Genomic DNA, 18,902 nt, shown 5'->3' on the forward strand with positions numbered 1-18,902 from the left:
TATATACGTCACTCCCCACGAGCATGCGCCAATCATATGATACGCCATTTTCTTGTGAAATTTTCAGCTCATCAGTAGGTTCGTCATATAATACGGTGTTTTAGCTACAGAACAACTGGTCTAGAGCTACACCAATCATTATGCCAAATCTTTACATTGCGACGGTGCTTTTAGCTGTTTTAGTGGCTGTTCCTGTTCAAAGTAAGTAAAATTGAACACCTCAAAATAAATGAAACGCAAGGAAGAGGTTCCAAAGTTATTGTGTGGTTGTGGTCAAATAAGGTTAGGGTTTCGTGCGTGTCAAGGCCCTGTTGCAATTTTATCATTCAGTAAGTTTAAGATGAAAAATGTTATAATACGGTTTGTAAATCGAATCCCTTGTTACCGTCGATGCTTGCTGGTCATGTAGAAAAATGACTAACGGGTGTTGGAAGCATGGAAGTTGAATTTTAAGAATGAAGCCTTTGAAGTTGAAGGTCATACAATATATTGATGTTTATGATGTTGATGCTAGTCTCATTTGATAAATTATTTTCCACTTGTCAACTGCCTGTTAATGGACAAGTTTGGGATTGAGTTGGAATGATCTCGGCTTATTGGGTTTGTAAATTCAATGACCTGACAATGGTATGGTACTCCTAGTTCCTTCTTCATATGGATACGTCCCTTGCAATGTAATAATCCACATTGTTTACTTAAAAATGAATATATAATAAGATATTGTTATTGTATTACAAAGTAGTAATTTGTTTTCACATTACCCCTTGCTTGAACTATTTGAAAAATTGTCACAGCTAATTAAATGATCCTAATAATTGTAAAAATATTGCATTTTTTTTCCTCTAAATTGTTAACATGCATATTTAATGACAGGGTTTGTTCCACACTTCTGTAATTCCAGTATTCCACTATAGTTCAGAATTAGTGTCTCATCAGGTGACGTTTGGCACGAAGCAATATATTTGAACTATTTCAATCTTGTTTAAATTTTGAAAACAAAGTTTTCTGGGCCCTTGAAACATGAATGAATATGAACCTGATATGTTACAATTAGAACAATGCTCTTGCTTCCATTTACTTAAAAATGACTAAAGCAAAAACACTTTGGTAGATATTTTTCTCCATTCTAAATATCAGAGTTTTTCCTCTTGGAAATCAAAGCACTTGCAAGTGTAGTGTTTGAAACGTGAATTATGTTATCGGTCATTCCATGCATTTGTTTCATTTAAATCTTTCCATTCCTAGCAATACAGTTCAAGAGAGTTTAAAATGGTAACAAATGTATATTTTGTGTTTTTTATGAAATCAGAGGTATTAAAGGGTATATGCTAATTGGAGAGTAAAATACTGTAGACTAGTCCATCTAAGACCGCATTCACAACGAGTTGAGCCATGGCTCTACAAAGTCACGAACTTAATATGGCGGACATACATGAAAGAAAAGCCGCCTAATCTTTTAATAGTCTCTCCGCCTCTCAGGCCTCCCCATGCGTCATCCCTGTGGCTCCATTGGGATGACACATGGGGAGGCGTGTGAGAGGCGGAGAGACTATTAAAAGATTAGGCGGTTTTCCTTTCATGTATATCTGCCATATTTAGTTCGTGACTTTGTAGAGCCATGGCTCAACTTGTTGTGAATGCGGTCTAAGAGTGTTAAAACTGTGCTTATGGTGAAAGAATTAGGAGTAAGTATTTCAATAAATTCATATGTTCTTTTTTTTTGTTCCCTTGAAAGAGCTTCCCATGTGGTTCATTTCTTTGTTCCCTTCTTGGTTCATTTAAGATCCCTATCACAAATGGCCCCATTTTTAGTGGTAATTGTTCAGAACAAGGATATGGTGACAAAAATAAACTGACATAAGTAGAGAAACAAGGCAGGTGGTGCAGTGCAACCCCACCATGATATCAGAGAAACTGTTTTCTTGTCTCTTAATTGATAGCATTAATTCGGCTTTCTGAGAACATTTTGCATAGTATAAGGTTTCACTCTACAGGTAGCTCTGATGGAGGAGCATTGGATTTAGGTGAGAGCTATATATATATATCCTCAACCATGCTGTGTATGAACTGCAATACCTGCAGTCTTAACCCCCTCTGCTATGTTTGAAGATTTGTATAATCTTAAAGAGAAAAAATAGCTTTGTGAATAACCTTTGAGAAAATGAGATGATGTCATGCTGACATATTTACCGTTTTGTTTTTTGTTTTTTGTCTAAAATGTTATTGCCTTTGCCCTATTTGTGAACTGTTTAATGCATGTTTTTGTAAATCAATATTGCAATAAATAAAATATATTTACAAGCTTATTGATTTATTATTCAAACACTTGTTTGTATTACATGCCATAAAAAATTCTTCAAGAAAAATATGTGAAAAAGCTTTGTTTTTTGCTATGACTAAAAGCAGCTTGCTGGCACATGTGCCTCAATGGGCATTGTGCGTCATGTGCTCTTTAATAATAATCTTTTGTGCCAAGGAAGAGGTGAACTAGTTTGAACTGGACAAAACCAAGTGTGCCTTCTATTTATAGTGTCTGATAGCTTGAATATGCTGCATGAATAACCTACACAGAAAGAAAGAGATTGGAGAGACTGCACCATGTGAATTCTAAATAGAGTGGGTAATGCTATTTTTTTGACAAGCACATTTTCTACCCATCCATACATCTCCCCCTTCAAATCAATAATGTAACTATTATCCTTGTGGATGGGCAGGTGTTTCCAATTGGTGTGATAATGAAGTTTATGCCAATGTGTTTACTGATCTATATGCTGAAATTTCTATTGATTCTTGATAAAGACTTGGAAGATGTGAGCAGATTACATAACACCTTTTAACCTTCACCAAGGGCAGTTCATGGAGCATGCATCCCATTTGTCATGATATAAGTATGCTGGGTAAACATGGGTACAGACTGATCAGTTGAGATACAGCCAGCATATCTGAGACTAGCTAAGGCAATGAGTGCATAAAGTGCTGATAAGCTTGGCTGCACATTCAAATCTGTATCAGTTTCACTTTAGAAATATGTTGTCTTAGAGTTGTGTTTAATTTCTCTCTAATCCAGACAAAAATATTATTAAGTATTTACCCCCCCCCCCCCTTTTGCACATAACCATGTTTATTTTAAAAAATAAGAAATCCTGCGAATTTAACGAAAAAATTATTACTTTATAAGTTTTCAGTTGTTTTATTTTGAAACTTTGATAAACCAGTTTTAATTTCAATTTTAAAATGCTGTCGGTAGTAAGAAAGAGTTTTCCGTGGTTCTTCTGATCAATGCTTTTTTTGTAAAAGTAAGGCCTGGTCATATCCGATGTTTTAAAATACTGAATCATTACTAGTAAGTCGTGTATATCAGGGTCTCACATCATCATCATGTAATCAAAAACTCTGACTCTTGGGACTTTGTTACATATGAAGATGGGATATAGTTTTATTTTCTGGAAATTTATAAAATATCCTTATTGTTGAAATAAATGTTCAGTTTTCCAATATGTGATATGAGGACATAAGATTTTTTCTCCTTTTTGACCTTGATTGTGCTTCAGCCAATATTTAAATTTGTCTCCCCCTCGCACTTTCATTTCAATGTGTACAATTCTTGCAATCTGAGAGCTGAAGAACTATTTTTAAAGAAGGGCTAATTATGATTGTGGCAATGATCTACCACTTCATTTTTTTTTTTCAAAATGCATAGAGAGATCACTTGCTGATGCCACAGTTTTAATTTGTAGGTGTTGAAGTTTATGTTACCAGCATCAACCCTGCCAGGGGACACAGAAACATTTTAGCAGGAGAAACCATTGAGCTAGATTGTCAGATCAATGTAGCTAATGAGCGGTCCCTGCACTGGACTCTGAATGGGGAGCGTCTAGATGCAGGAGCTGTAGGCACATTGAAGATAGAGCAGATCTCTGGCAGCTCTCAAAACACACGTACTACACTTAAGTGGGAAAATGTGACATTAGCACAGTCTGGGACCTTTTTGTGCCAAGACCAAAACCAAAACCAGGGGCGGAAGGATGTGAATGTAGTACAGAGTAAGGAAAGCTAAACTTGTTGAGTATATACATATATATATATGTAGGTGTTTTTCACTAGGATTATGCAACAAGTCAGTTTAACATAATTTTATTTTTAAATTATAATTATTAAAATAATGCATACAATTATGTTTGAATGGTGCTTAGTCTTGAGAACTGTATAAATTGAAATACTGCTTTGAGTATCATGGGGGAATAAATGGCAACTGAAAATCAATGAACAATTCCAGTTACTCCAAGAGAGGGTGAGTTAAACTCCAGCCTGACCACCCCTCAGGACATCACCCTGAGATGTGAAGTAGAAGGGTTAGGAGCTGGCCAGTACCAGCAGCTGGAGTGGTACTTCGATGACAAGAGAATAGATCTGCAGAGGGTGAATGCAGATGGACCCAAATATAACATCAGTCACATCAATGATTCTCTTGTGATTTTTGGAGCCAGTAAGTTATTCATATTTGACCCCCACGTGTAACATAAAACCAAGCAAATTCACTTTTCAAGTTCTGAATGTTGTGAGTTATAAATTAATGAAAACCTCATAGTAATTTTGTATGGTTCTAGATCAATGTCTGGAATATCTTTGTGCTGTATGGGAAGTTTGCCCTTCCCCCGATTAGTGTAATACATTCAAAATTCCAATAACATACAAACTGGTTTCCTCTCCTTCAGCCAAGGAAGATGTAGGCACTTATGAATGCCTGGTGAAGACGCTTGGCAGTAAACAAGAGAATCTAACCCAAAAAGTCCAGTTGCTAAGTATGCTTTATGATTTTTAGTACATGCATAAATTATCTTGACAAAAATAGCAGTCTTCTCAGTTGTTCAGTTAAGTTGCTATTGATTTTCGCAAAACTTGATACCTATTCTGTTTATTGATAAAGCACTGATATTACTGAAGAGAAGAAAATTTTTCAAAATCTATTCAGCATGATGAGCATTTTTGTACATTGTAACGTGTATGTATTTCAGTGGATCCCATGATTACGGACTTCAGCAGATCCAAGAACATAGTTCAGGGTGAATCTGTGATTGTGAACTGTGAGATCTATGGGAACCCTGTGGACACTGTGGTCTGGTACAAGGATGATGAACCTCTGGTGGCTGATGGGGATCGTATCAAACTGATGCCACACAAAAACTTTGAGAATGCTTCTCTGCAGATGAATAAGCTGGACTTCCCAGATAGAGGAGTATACAAGTGCTTTGCATCCAACAAGGGAGGAGAGAGTGCTTCCAAGGCAATTCTTATTCGAGTTAAAGGTGCTGATAATTTCTGCAGTGTTTTATTTTCTAGTGTAATTACAATGTATTTAAATTAATCTTCATGAGTGCACTGGACTGGTTGGTGCCTAAATAATTTCATATGCTTTTTGGATAAATGGTAGAAAAGAATGATTAAACATGACATAAGAATGCAGTTATGCATAGAGAGGACTGTTGCTTTTGGGGGGCTTTTTAAGTATTTGCGGTAATTTTCTGTGCACTTGATTACTTATGGGGTTAAGGAGAGAATTTGGTTATCAACTGGGATTTAACCTCACTAGTGATTGCATCACTGTGTAATGCAGCAGTAGAGTGCGAAAAACTCAGTGACTTCAGTATCCAGTTCAGTTTTACACACACTAGTCTAATTTATCAGCAATATATAATGATTGCCATTGTCATGACATTTCAGACCGCTATGCTGCTTTGTGGCCATTCCTGGGTATTTGTGCTGAAGTAGCCATTCTGTGTACTATTATCTTCATCTATGAGAAGAGGAGAGCAAAGAAGCAGGAAGAGGAGGATCAGCAACCAGCAAAAGAACCGTAAGTTTAACCTTCAAATGTATAATCAGGGTCCACGATGCCCTAAGATGAAAGATTATCCCCTTCGAAACATTTAGTGATTCACAATGACCAAGAAATTGCCCATATTTTTCCACATTTTGGGTTCAGAATAACCTTAAAGGCTAATATATAGTGAAAACCTGTTGGTAATTCTTACATTGATAAGACTTAGGGATGAATTATTTTTAAGCAGCTCAAAAATGTAGGCATTGACAAGGTGTGTTTGCGGTTATCAGAGATAGGTTTGACATATTGTTTGTGCACTACTTGGGTTTTGAGAGTACAGTCTGTCTGGTATCATAATTGAAATTCACTGAGAAGACCAGCAAATAATTTACCGCATGGTCTATCAACTGTGATGTGTACAGCCCCTAATGTGGTTTGCGCCATGGTGAAAATAATCTTAGGAATAAAGAATCTCAGGCAGTGATGAATTTCACTGTCAGAATGGTACTTTGACAACTATTGACAGTGTTAAAATATATATATATTTTTTTTGTAATTATGATAATGACACCTGTGCTGTGTACAATAACCAGGTACATTGAATTGGAAACCAAGTATTGAATATACTAAAAAATTTATGAGAGAACTCAGAATTCAGTGATATGTTGTTAACCTTAATGGATTAGTTGTCTGTGGCATTTTGCTCTTTTTCCTTTACTGTTAGCTATTACATGTACCAGTCTTATTTCTCTTTTTTATTCATTATTCTAGTGATAAGCCTAAGCATTTCAACAGCTCATTTCACGACTCATTTCATATGTGAAACAAAAATTTTAAAAATGGTATTTATTTGGTAAAAGGGTATTTATTTGACACATTGCATGCTGCATTGCAAGCATGGCAGTCAGCTTTAGAACATATTATGAATTCATAAAACTCTGTAACATGTCCTTTTGCAGCAGTGGTTTCAATTTATTAATATCTCAGGAGAATAAACTACCTAGATGATCAATAAATGAATGTGGTTCATTATCCAAAGTATAAAAAATGCTGTCCATGTTCTTCAAAAGATAATTATGGGTTTCATTGACCTCTTTTAAGATATGGGATCAATTTACAGTTGTAGATATATTTAAGGCATTAAATTACTTTCAACTGTAATCTTATGGTGAGATATAGATTGAGACACAATGAAAAGAGAATGGTTGCTATGTTGCTTTACCTATTTATAATGATATATTGTTTGGTGCCTGTACTTTGTTCTTGGGAATCGCAGTTAATTTTTTTTTTCACAAAAAACTACTGACCCCCAATGACTTGGCAGTGACGGTATCCATCTTTCACATTGCAATACATTTTCATTATTTGACTAAAGGCAAATTCCTGTTATAGGCCAGCATGCTTTGATCTTCTGTTTAATGACTGTGACTGTCTAGTTTGTCACACAAAGTAGTAAACAGGTTGTGAACCACATTGTTTGTCAGTGATCCTGTAAGACAGGTTAAGGGATGGAGGATCTTGATCTACATTTTTGCGCTTTGCTGTAAACAATTTCAATATTAGGCTTTAAAAATATGGTATATAGGTGAATGTAAGTTATAGTTGAAAAGAGCATTTTAAGTGAAAAATCTGATGGAATGAAATACCTTGTAGGGTCTAGAGGATCATGCATATGCATGAAAAGGGGTTGCAAGGTATGAGGAAATGCTTCATGTGTAGATGTTAACCATTTTGTAAGCTTTTTAGTTTAAAGGACAACCAAATTTTTTGGCAGTGATAATTTATCTTGGTTCAATTAAAATGCTGGCATTTCCTTTTCATGTTGTGCTTTTATCTTTGATATGGATATGGCAAATTCAATTGTCTTGCATTATTAAGCATCAGTAGGCATTGTGTGAACATGTCGCATTTTTGAAACTTAAAAGGGCTATTTCAGCTGACGTTTTTCAAGTGCTTGTATTACTTTGTTGTTTGTGTTACAATAAAAATGCAGGTGAATAGAGGCTTTAGTTTTTTGCGGTTATATTTCACCATCTTCAGAATTTTACATGTTAATGTGTATGAAAAAGGGCTTCAGGTGATGTAGGCTTGTTTTATAGTGCTCAAAGGATGCACCATGCAGTTTCTAAAATGTATTTATTGAATTTTTAAAATATTTATATATAAATATATTTATTTAATATTATTTTTAAAAGAGCAATGTGTTTTAGTCAATGTTCAATGTAGATATGTAGACATTTGGGATGAGCATTTCCATCAAAATGACTTAAGATCGACAGCACGCCCCATTTACAAGAATAATTTTTTTTTTAATTCTCAAGCAAACTTACTTACAATCTCATTTAATTTCTCACTCATTTATATGTTACTCTTTTAATCCAAATCAAGTCTTCAAGATTTGATGCAAGTTACATCTGGCTTTATGATTGTTTATGAAAACAGCTATGTAAATACTAATTGTTTGGTTTGTAATGTTAAAGAGTTGCGTTAAAAAATAAGGCTCTGTTTTTCTAGGCTCACCAATGATCATAAGGACACAGATGTGAGACAACGCAACGTTAGGACTTAAAACTACCATGAAGACATGCAGTCAAGTCATCTCTAAAACCACAGCTGATGGTGTCATTTACTCTTATGGTTTACACCATGTAAAGAAGGATGTATTGGTGGGGGTGAAGTGTCTGCAGCCACAAAGCACTATACTCTTTTTTCCCTTATATTTGTCATACTTTAAATTGTCTTTTGAACACACTGAAGAAAAAGGAACAAATATGCAAGCCCAGGTCCCAGCATGGCATGTTGCAGTCTGTGGGACAGTTCCCAATATTGAAACATTCTTTGAAGTTTTGAGTAAGGCTTGGTAATTCAAATAGGATTAACTACATTGTCTTTGTTACATTGCATGTGTACTGCTTAGTTATATTAAATGATTTTTTTAATGTTTAAAGTGGATTGTATGTATGTTTTGTGCTTGGCAAGGTATGTATCAGGATGTACAGTGTTAACATCATAGTGCATAGTCTTGAAATCCAACATATCCAGCTACTTTAAATTGTGTTGTGTTGTTGACTTTTTAGTCGTCTGCATTGTGCATTTATTTGTAAATATACTGTGTCATTTCCTTAAATGTGAATGATTAGTGCCTAGTAGTTCCTGTTTGATATTATATCACCATGAATCACAGAAAATGGAAAGTTTAGATCACAAACTGATATTGTGATTCTGTCTGCAACTTGTATATTTGTAAACATAAAATTTATATGCAGTAAGCTTGAGTTTCATCAGGCAATAGTTACTTGAAGACTCAAAAATAGACTTGCGCATTTGAAGCACGTTTTTATGCACTATTAATTGGATATTTCAACATCTTAAGATAATCAGAAGTAGGTGAAATATAGTTTTTTTAAAGTGTTTTTTATTCTTTCATTGTTAGGATTGTTTTTGTTTTTATCACTTCTTTGTACATAAAAATCTGAATGTCCATTGTCTTGCAGTTATATCAAATACGAAGCCTAGCAAAGAAAGTAATTTTTGTTGATCATCTGAAGTTACCAGTATAATTAGTAGTATGGTGCTTGTGATACAATGTGTAAAAAGTTTGCAGATGAAATGAAAAAAATGTCGAGTTTGAGTAAAATTTGAAATTTAGAAGTTATATGAACTTTGAAATGTGTTTTAATTTTTTTATGGCAAGAGAGACCGCTACTTATGGTGAAAAAGAAGGAAGTGGTATGTTGTTACATTTTAGAATATAAAACTTGAAAACTGCTTAATCGCTCTTGGGAATGCTACCTCACGTTTGGCTTTTTATGACTCGAGAAATATTGACAACCTAAAAAAAATAATGCATTTCTAGAACATTGTAAAAAATACTTGAAAATATTAGGATTGAATATGCCTATTAATCCTTTAAGTATATTTTACGGTGTTAAAATGATGGTAGCTTCTCAAGCCATCTAGCATTATCATCTATTTTCAAACTTAATATCTGTTTAGTATAAACATTAGCACTGTAGGGATTAATTATTATGTATGCCTGAATATATGCAATTATATGTTGAGTACCAACCTATATTAGCTTTAACCATCCTGTTATTTCTAACTGGGTAACAAGTATACGCTGTATTTTAATTTTGGGCAAAGTGAATTATTTGATTTTAAGCTTACCATGTGCACACAGTGTGATCTCTTAGACTAATTTATATATATAGTATGTATATATATATACCAAGGATGTTTTCAAATTTGTATAATTTTTTGTGCAATATAATAAATGTTAATTGATACATCCCTCAGATGCATTTGACATGTTAAGTCTGAGCCTTTCGAGGTTGAGCATTCACAGATGAAACCCGATTATCGGAACAAAACTGCCATCAGGTTGATTGTCTACGAAGTTGAATAACCAACGTTGGAATGCTAGTCTCCTCCACAGCAGAAAAAATGGGATAAAAGGGAACTCTAAAGAAATTGTTAAAAGTTGTTTTAACATGGAAAATACATTTGGACTCATTGAGTAGTCAGAAGTCTGTTCAACTTGGCATCCGCCTTATTCACACGAAGTTCCTTCGATATTTTGTCACTTCGAGTGTACTGACAAGGAAACTAACTTCCAACTGTTTTAAGTAACGGGCATTAAGGCCTGTTCCATCAAAGTAATTTATTTCAACAATAAGTGAAAACTTAAAGCCTAAAGTTTAGTCTATCTTAACCCAAGATTAGTACGTCCAATAAAGGGTACCGGAGAAGATCAGCATTGGTCAGAATTGTGCCGGAGGTGACGTGTAGTGGTGTAAGACGTAAAGCTGAGTGGTCATTTTTAGCTGGAGGTGAACGGAAGAGAAGACATGGACTCTGAGAAAAAAGCAGTTTTTCAAACAACATGGTTGAACAGAATACTTGTAGAAATAATAGGCACATGATATGAAAACGTGACACGGAACTTGAGGGTGCAAAATCGTGGTTAATTTGCAGACAACTTGTTTTGAAATACATGCTGCATCGACTGCCAGCGCGACAAAGAGCGTAAAGGGAAAAGAATTATATGTGGAATTTCATGTCAGATGGACCTTCAAGTTCCGTGACACGTTTTCATATCATGTGCCTATTGTTTCTACGTATTTCTCTGCCCCAAATGCATAAAGATGAAATGTTATCTTACCGTGTTGTTAGAATAACTGCTTTTTTCTCCAAGCCCACGTCTTCATTCCCATTCACCTCCAGCTAAAAAAGACCACTCAGCTTTAAGTCTTACACCACTACACGTCACTTCCGGCACAAGTCAATCAGGTGCCAGTAAAGATAAGTAGACACAAAAAATGATTATTCAGAGATAAGTACATGACACTTGATGTAGGTAATAACCCTATCTTACGAATGTGGATTGTCTTTCAAAATAAAGTTCCAAGTATGTCGCAAAATTTTATCTTTCCCAGGCTAATTCAACACAAATATTCGCACTACCCAATCACTTAACACAGGTAATGGTTAAACTATTAAAAAACAACTCCATTTATCTTCCCTGTGGCAGACGTTTATCTGCCAGATCCATAGGTTACTCTGGTATGTTGCACGCCTCATTAATCTTTGAAAAATGAGAATAAATAAGTTTCGCTGCTAGCCAACAAAGTGACAGGTGTTCTGATTTAAACGTCTTTTCTCTTTGCTTCAGACGTAATATGCTGTTCAGTCGCGTTTGCCTTTGAGTTGGTGATCTAAAAATTCATTCGTTAGACACATTACAGACGTTGTCACGTAGGAATGATGGGACCTACATTGATCTTCAAGTATCAAAAGCAACTAATTCATAGGGCCTAATATACTGACAAGTTGGTACAGTAGATCGATGTAGATCCATGTAACCTGTAAACCCGTGTTTTAACAGAATGAATGCAATCGAATCAATTCCACTTATCACATTGCAACATAGAATGGCAACTGGCGACATCTACAGCATATAGTTTTTACTTGCTTTGAGTATCATCCCATTGTGAGTGAGTTCGGTATAGGTTCAAGTGCGTTTAGCACGAGTTTGGCAATATTTGGCTGCCACGCGAAAATTAGCGGGAGACGTTTCATTCTTAAGATATCGGACATGATGTGTTAGGCCAATAAAATGAAAATTAACTCCCGCCCTTTCCTACCTTCCGGTTAGTCGTGTTGCCACTCAAAGAAATGACTGCCCAAATACATGGAGTAAGTAAAAAAGAGCCAAAGAATTAGTTTATTTCCGACATTGTTTATTCAAAACTATCTCCGCCTTTGATATATATAATATGTTCATTGTGATTTAAAAATAACCAGCTACCGGGGTTATTTCCATTTAGTGCAGTGGGCATCATCTCAGTTGTCATTACAACGTACATATTTTTTAATTAATTAGTAAAAAAAAAGAGATTTCAAACAAAGAAAACGTCACAATTTCAAGCACATGAACTCATTATTTCTTTGAAACATGATTTGGTAATATAGGAATTGAGAAATCTTATGAATCTTTGATGTACTGGCATGGCATAGAGTCCATACGTACTGGCTTTCATGGTCGTTGGACCTGAAATGGCTCTGTACAGACAATAAAATGCAAACGGATATCAAAGATGGCCAACATAACACGGCTTTCACATATTTCTCCCCTAACGGAAAGAATGTTACATTTATCATTCTAAATCGTCATCTTTATTCCTTTTGATGTGCTGAACATGAAACTATGACATACATTGTTTATTCAAAACTATCTCCGCCTTTGATATATATAATATGTTCACTGTGATTTAAAAATAACCAGCTTCCGGGGTTATCTCCATTTAGTGCAGTGGGCATCATCTCAGTTTTTTAAGTATGTATGAAAATTTTGGGCTAAATATAGAATTTTTTGCTGGTAACAATATGGCACTCGTTTACTTACATACGGTACTAATTCTTTTACATTATATACTCATTAACCGTTGGACTGAGAACCATGAGTGATTTCCCCTATGAATTAACAATCAATGCTTAATCAATCATGATCATGAACGTTAGATTTGCGGATTCAAATTCTTTTTGATTTGATGAAAATAAGTTAAAAAGAAACCCATGCAGAGGTGGGCCTATTAAGTGTCTGCCAGCGCACGATATCCTCTGTTCATTTGTTGGCGTGAAAAAAAAAACATGTGAGACTTTTTTTGTCTGGAAAATAATGTACGATTGTATTTTTTCAACTCAGACAAAAGCTGAGTTATCGGGAAATGCTGGATTTGCTGGACGTCTACGTGCAAATGCATACAGTGTGGGCTTTTTTTTTTTTCAAGTCCACTGTCGGCTCGGGTTGGCTCCATGTGTTTGTCTTGCTGGCACTAAAATCATATCATGTTGATTAAGCCGAATAGGTTTCTTTTTACGAAAAAATAGTATTGTACATTGCCTGGTGATGGTACATAATTCTGAAGTGAGACAATAAACGTTCAGTGGCCTTCACCACAGAATGCCTCTCCATACCACATACCTACTCATTTAGCACCACCAGTTGAGAAACACTTTAGTGGGTAAGTTATTCATCAGTGGCCCTCAACTGAATTTGAGTCTTCTCTTGCTAGTCTGACATATACTCCCTGCACGTCTGACATATACCCCCGGTACCATTAAACCTCTGGATTGAGAACACTCATATAAGAGAGGCTCAAATATGTTTTAAGGATTTGAACATCTACCCTCTCTGTGATCAGGCCCCCGTCTTTGCTGGAAACGACAGCGACATACTGATAATAAAGGTGATTTCCAGTGATCATTGAAACTTGTGTCACCTTTATCGAAGACGGCAGAGGGATACTGATAATAAGGGGAGGTTTCCTTCGTCAGGTGAACTAAGTGTCACAAAATTGTATTATATTGGCGGCCATTTTGCTTTTCTCAAAATTGGACAATTTTTAAAAATGATTTTGTTTAATTTCTACATAGGCCAATGATGAATGTGCTCTGCTAATGAAATGAATAAAGTCACCCACAACAGAAACGCTTTTTTGTGCATATATGAATGCGCACCGACTTCTATTTATTTTCTATATACCAGTACATTGCTATAAGGCACTTTATAAAAAATTTTGATGGGTTAAGATGGAGCTGATGGCTGTAATATGTCACGAGTTGGCTCCCTTCTTGAAAAATGCTGAATATCTCAGAAGAAGCAACCGAGCTTATTTTGCTACTCAGGCCATAAAACACGTTCCTGTAAAAACAAAATTACAGGTAAAGACATTGCAGGGTTAGCATTTTGGAAACTCGACTAGGTGCATCCGCTTGTTAGTCACGCGCACATTCAATATCACAGCAGGTATCTCCGGAGAATAACCTTAAGTTCAAATAATATTGCATTTTTTTTCTTGTAACCAATCATTCTGATTTCCAAGGTCAAACAATGTACTGCGTGAGCCATGATATAGGGTGTAATGACGCACAACGTAATGGTTTTTATGCCATGTTAATTCCACATTCAGGTGCTTGCAGAAATAAATGCTCCCCGGGGACCTGGACATATTCTCTTGGACATGGTTTGAAGTGTTAAATTCAAAATAATTGATTTTACTTATTTACATATTATTTAATTGAAGTCAAGTGAAAGGATATAAACCAGCTCACGTTTCTCCGTAAATTTGAATCTGATTTTTTTATTGGCTCAAGTGTTATGCAATACAAAAATGTAAACGGACTTGATTTCAGTTAATTTGACCACATGAATAATAACATGTTTAACAAAATTTGGTTGAATGCCCTGGCCTGGGTGTCATACGAGAGCGCAATTGATCCCAAATGCGACGGAGCTACATGTAGGTCTCTGTGTAAGCGGGATTTCCAGGAAAATATCAAGTTCTTAGAGGCAATTTTATGCCGTTGTGCTTAAGTCTGCGTGCCCTTCCTACTTGATCAGCAGACGCTTTTAGATCAATACAGAATGCAGTCGGAGTTAAGAATACGTTACGTCTACAGTGTAGGCACCGGGATATGGCTTTTGTTCACATTCATCATTGAATCAACTCAAGGTGAGTGTGGGATTGTTTAATATTCTTGACGAGATTTTACCTACGTGCTTTTTGAAAGCAATGAAAATAAATCGCGGTTCATTGTTAATGTGGGGGTTGGGGTATTGTTTTTTGACCTGATAATATGAGAATACTGTTATGATTTTCCGTTTTCCGTGTTTTTTTTCTATCTGTACGTGTGTGTGTGTGTGTGTATGTGTGTGTGTGTGTGTGTGTGCTTTCATGTAAGGCAGATATTGTAACGTGGTCTTTCATTAGTCAACTGTCTCCTGGATGTAGTCTTTATCATGTATTTACCATATTCTTTGCTGATAAATCAATGTTTATATAATGGCTTTTTTCAACGTGTTGCTTTTTGAGTCCTTGATTTATGGAATGAACGTTGAATGAATTTATGTAATGAATTTTTCAGTTGTCAATAGTTTACGTCTTTTACCAATAACTATTAAAAACTGTCGTGATCATGTCTTTTCGAGTGGTTGGCGAAAACTAGGAGAATAACATTATTTTCTTGTGTACAGGTTTATAGTTTCTCTCAATAGAAACCAATTAATTTGGAAACATTTCAGAGAGCGTGTCAGCACTGCGGGTTCGCAGTCTGGTACCTGAAGCGGGGAAACGCTATGTATTGGCAGGGACGTCGATCGTGTTGTCGTGTGTTTCAGGCCAGTCTCATAATAGTCCATTACAGTGGAGTTTTAATGGAGAGACCTTAAAGTCAGACCATGACATGTTAAGCATCACGTCAACACAAACCACAACGGGTCTCACCACAAGTGAACTCTACTGGGAATGCGTGACAGAGGAGCAGGGCGGTTTATACACGTGTCAGGACAGAGCAGGAAATAGTCAGACACTAAATATTACAGTGATATCACGTAAGCGCCATGAAATCTTCTTGATAGCTAATACGCTTCACTGTGCACATCCAAGATATCAAGAACATAAAGAAGGGCTAAAATATTGTTTTGTTAAATTGTGACGAATGAGGTATTTTGCAGTACTGAGGAAACGCATCTCAACCATGCATTTAGCACCCCCCCCCCATCATTCTTCGAGCCATATACTTAGAGTGGGAATTCGATATTCCTCTGGCGTCAGTTAACTTAGTTATTAATGACAGATAACATTGCTGGGGAAAGCGTAGACAGAAATCTAATTCTGCAGTGAAGAGACGGATATATTGTTCATCAAGCTGGGACTTAAATGAAAAACCTTAGCGAATTATGCTTACTGGGTACATATAGATTGCATTATACACTAAGTACCATTTATCCACATTATTCCCTTATCTGTGTCTATGATTGACGCAACCACTCACTGTAATTTGCTAAATAACGTAGTCATATTCATGCACAGTAGTCTAATATTGCGTATCTGCGTCCTTTGGTTTTACTTTTGTCTCAATAAAGGGCCAATATTAACACGAGTGCGTGCGCATGTGTGTGTGTGTGTGTGTGTGTGTGTGTGTGTGAGAGAGAGAGGGGGTTATACCATCTTGTGGAAGTGTCCTCGTGATGATTCTAAAAGTTTGACACTCATTTTTTCAAACAAATTTCAGTAATACCATCCCCTGGCTATCTCAGTCTGACAAAAGAACGTCTAGAACCCATTACCATCGGCTGCAGGGTGTCGTCCAAGCTCACCCCTTATCAGTATAAGCCGATAAAATGGTATTTCAAAGATCAACCCATAAAAGCATCCCATGGCTGGCATCAAGGGAAATATCACACATTTGACCAAAACAACACCTTAGTCATCAAGTATGCAGGTAAATGTATTTCTTAAGTTTCGTTTTTACTTGTATATTTATTTTCCTACCATATCTTTTTCGTTCAAACTTACTGTATTCAAATCTAAAATTTTAAAATAACCGAATTTCATGAAAAACAGTAGTTTAGATAATGGGAATTGTTCTTTAATCATAAACCTATGTAGCTGTGTAGATGTATCACTTATTGTAATTTTAGAAGAAGCTGACGCTGGGGATTATACTTGTACACTTAGATTGAATGAAGTGAACGAAACATTGAGGCAAACTGTAAGCGTTTATGGTAAGACTTAAAGTGTAATATTTAAAAGGAGACTTTTTACCAGTGACAGGATAAAATGCAATTTTGACAATAGTTAACAGCCGAAAGTGTGCAATTGAATTCTGAATAGGCGAAACTCTATTCGATTTTTTCATCTTTAATTTCAAATATCCTTACCTTTATTGTCTTATATTCTTCTCACAGTGCTTCCATTAGTAGAGAGCTTCGAAAGTGAAGAGATCAGAGTGACAGAGGGAGACGGGATGACACTGCAATGCAGAATCCGGGGAGACGGAATTCAACATGTTAAGTGGTTAAAGGGCAATTCCTCGTTGACTGTAGACGGGCGGGTTGAGCTGGGGGCCTTTCGCTCTTATCAAAACGCTTCTCTTCACGTGAAAACTGTTGCCATGAACGATTCCGGAAGTTATTTCTGTTATGTGGAGAACAGCTATGGGGCTTCATCAACGAGGTCGATAAACGTGGTCGTATTAGGTACGGAGAGTACTCCATGATATCTTATTTGATTTCAAGATCTAATGTTACACATACACATAATGTGTTGTATTGAGTACATCTGCTATACGGATTATAGATGTCGTTTTGTTGTGAATATAGGTAATGCTATGCACGTACTTTAATCAGATGCAGATTACCAAGTCTTGTCGATCGATAAACGGATTGTTGTTGATCCTAGAAATGTTAATCGGCTGCTGTGCTACTTTCATGGGCAAAAAGTAGTATTCATAATTTACACATCTCATACTTTATATCATTTCCCTTACAGACTGGTATGCTGCTGTCTGGGTTTTTTTAGGAATCGTTGCTGAAGTTTTCCTTTTAGCGATAATTGCAAATATTTATGATAGATACCTCACCAGGGAATTAAAGAAAAATGAAAGAGAACAAGAGAAACTAGTTCTGGGGAAATCGTAAGTTTTTTGAAAGCGCTCGTGTAACCCACTAGTGAATAGAATTTATTTCCTGTTAAATTTACGCACACTTGAATATTTATGTCCAGAATATATTGATTCCATTTAATTTACCTATGTTCTTTTCCATTCTGTGACAACCCCCTCACCTGTGCCCCCCCCCCTCCCGGACAATTCCTACCTTATCACATTAAATAGCCCACAACTACAATCAAAAGTTTGAGGACTTTCATGGATTAAATATAAATAGAAATGTTTTTGGTGTATTGAAATGCCATTTGCCAACTGGATTAATTATCAGAAAAAATACCAAGTGTTCTTTTTTGAAATTTTTGGGAATCTTTAATATGAATTTTCATTATTCCAGGCTGGCTAACACAGAACAGGGCAGTGCCAAAGCATAGAAAGGAGAGACATGCCAAGACACGATGTGCCAATAAAAAATTGTTGCGATAATCAGCCGACTTGCATTTGAGCAGGTATGAAATGAAAACTGCGACTTGCTAGGATATCCATGTAACATTGCATCACTCAAATGGCTCAAGATTTTTGCATTATTTTTGGTCTTGCTGCATTCGACTATACCAGTATAGCGTCCATATCTATTGAAACACTAGCTGCAGCACCTGATTTCGATCATCATTTTTTCTCTTCCACAATACAACACGAATGTGTCATTTCACCGGCCATCAACTAAATCGGCTACTTAATTGACAATCCTCCTTTGTGCATTTGAAAGGATTATACTGACTTTATTGAACTCACTCTTAAGCGCATTTTTTTTACCAATACTAATTTTTATAACTTTAAATGTATGGTTTAGGCTCTATTTTTATGTCTTCTTTAATTTTGTATATGTTCCTTTAGATGTTTTCTGTTTATTTTGCTATCGTTCGTTTAGTTGTTTTTAAACTGAAAGATTTATCTTTATCTTTGCCTTTATTCATACTTCCATAGTGCCTGAACATTAAAAGTTTTCACAGAAGAATCCTACTCGTTACATTTGCATCAATCGGAATTTAGGAAGTAGGCTATATTTCATGACTACATGAATATTTCAGTACCATATTTCATCCGTAAGCTGCAAACGTTTTAAATTTAT

General features: G+C 35.8%; 2 protein-coding genes across 6 annotated transcripts; both read left to right on the plus strand.

Annotated features, from left to right (window-relative positions):
- The first annotated feature begins 12 nt into the window (after positions 1-12).
- LOC106160775 (neuroplastin) lies at positions 13-10,116 on the plus strand. 3 transcript variants are annotated; one of them, XM_087016506.1, is made up of 9 exons: positions 18-201; positions 1,995-2,024; positions 3,738-4,043; positions 4,277-4,486; positions 4,716-4,802; positions 5,016-5,306; positions 5,722-5,854; positions 6,593-6,663; positions 8,336-10,116. In XM_087016506.1, the coding sequence occupies exons 1-8, from the start codon at positions 141-143 to the stop codon at positions 6,642-6,644; spliced, it is 1,170 nt and encodes a 389-aa protein (XP_086872632.1). In that variant the 5' UTR covers positions 18-140; the 3' UTR covers positions 6,645-6,663; positions 8,336-10,116. The 3 variants fall into 3 exon arrangements, with proteins under 3 accessions (XP_013392945.1, XP_086872632.1, XP_013392944.1); XM_013537490.2 differs by lacking the exon at positions 6,593-6,663 and having other exon boundaries at positions 19-201; XM_013537491.2 differs by lacking the exons at positions 1,995-2,024; positions 6,593-6,663 and having other exon boundaries at positions 13-201.
- Positions 10,117-13,166: 3,050 nt separating this feature from the next.
- On the plus strand, positions 13,167-18,683 carry LOC106160738 (basigin). Of its 3 annotated transcripts, none has more exons than XM_087001662.1 (7): positions 13,167-14,835; positions 15,405-15,713; positions 16,397-16,606; positions 16,806-16,889; positions 17,088-17,363; positions 17,656-17,800; positions 18,168-18,683. In XM_087001662.1, the coding sequence occupies exons 1-7, from the start codon at positions 14,748-14,750 to the stop codon at positions 18,202-18,204; spliced, it is 1,149 nt and encodes a 382-aa protein (XP_086857788.1). In that variant the 5' UTR covers positions 13,167-14,747; the 3' UTR covers positions 18,205-18,683. The 3 variants fall into 3 exon arrangements, with proteins under 3 accessions (XP_086857788.1, XP_013392862.2, XP_013392861.2); XM_013537407.3 differs by having other exon boundaries at positions 13,178-14,835; positions 17,073-17,363; XM_013537408.3 differs by lacking the exon at positions 15,405-15,713 and having other exon boundaries at positions 13,173-14,835; positions 17,073-17,363.
- The last annotated feature ends 219 nt before the right edge of the window (positions 18,684-18,902 follow it).

This window comes from Lingula anatina, chromosome 1 (assembly GCF_051362555.1).
Source record: "Lingula anatina isolate TDL-2025a chromosome 1, LinAna3.0, whole genome shotgun sequence".
Lineage (NCBI taxonomy): Eukaryota > Metazoa > Brachiopoda > Lingulata > Lingulida > Lingulidae > Lingula > Lingula anatina.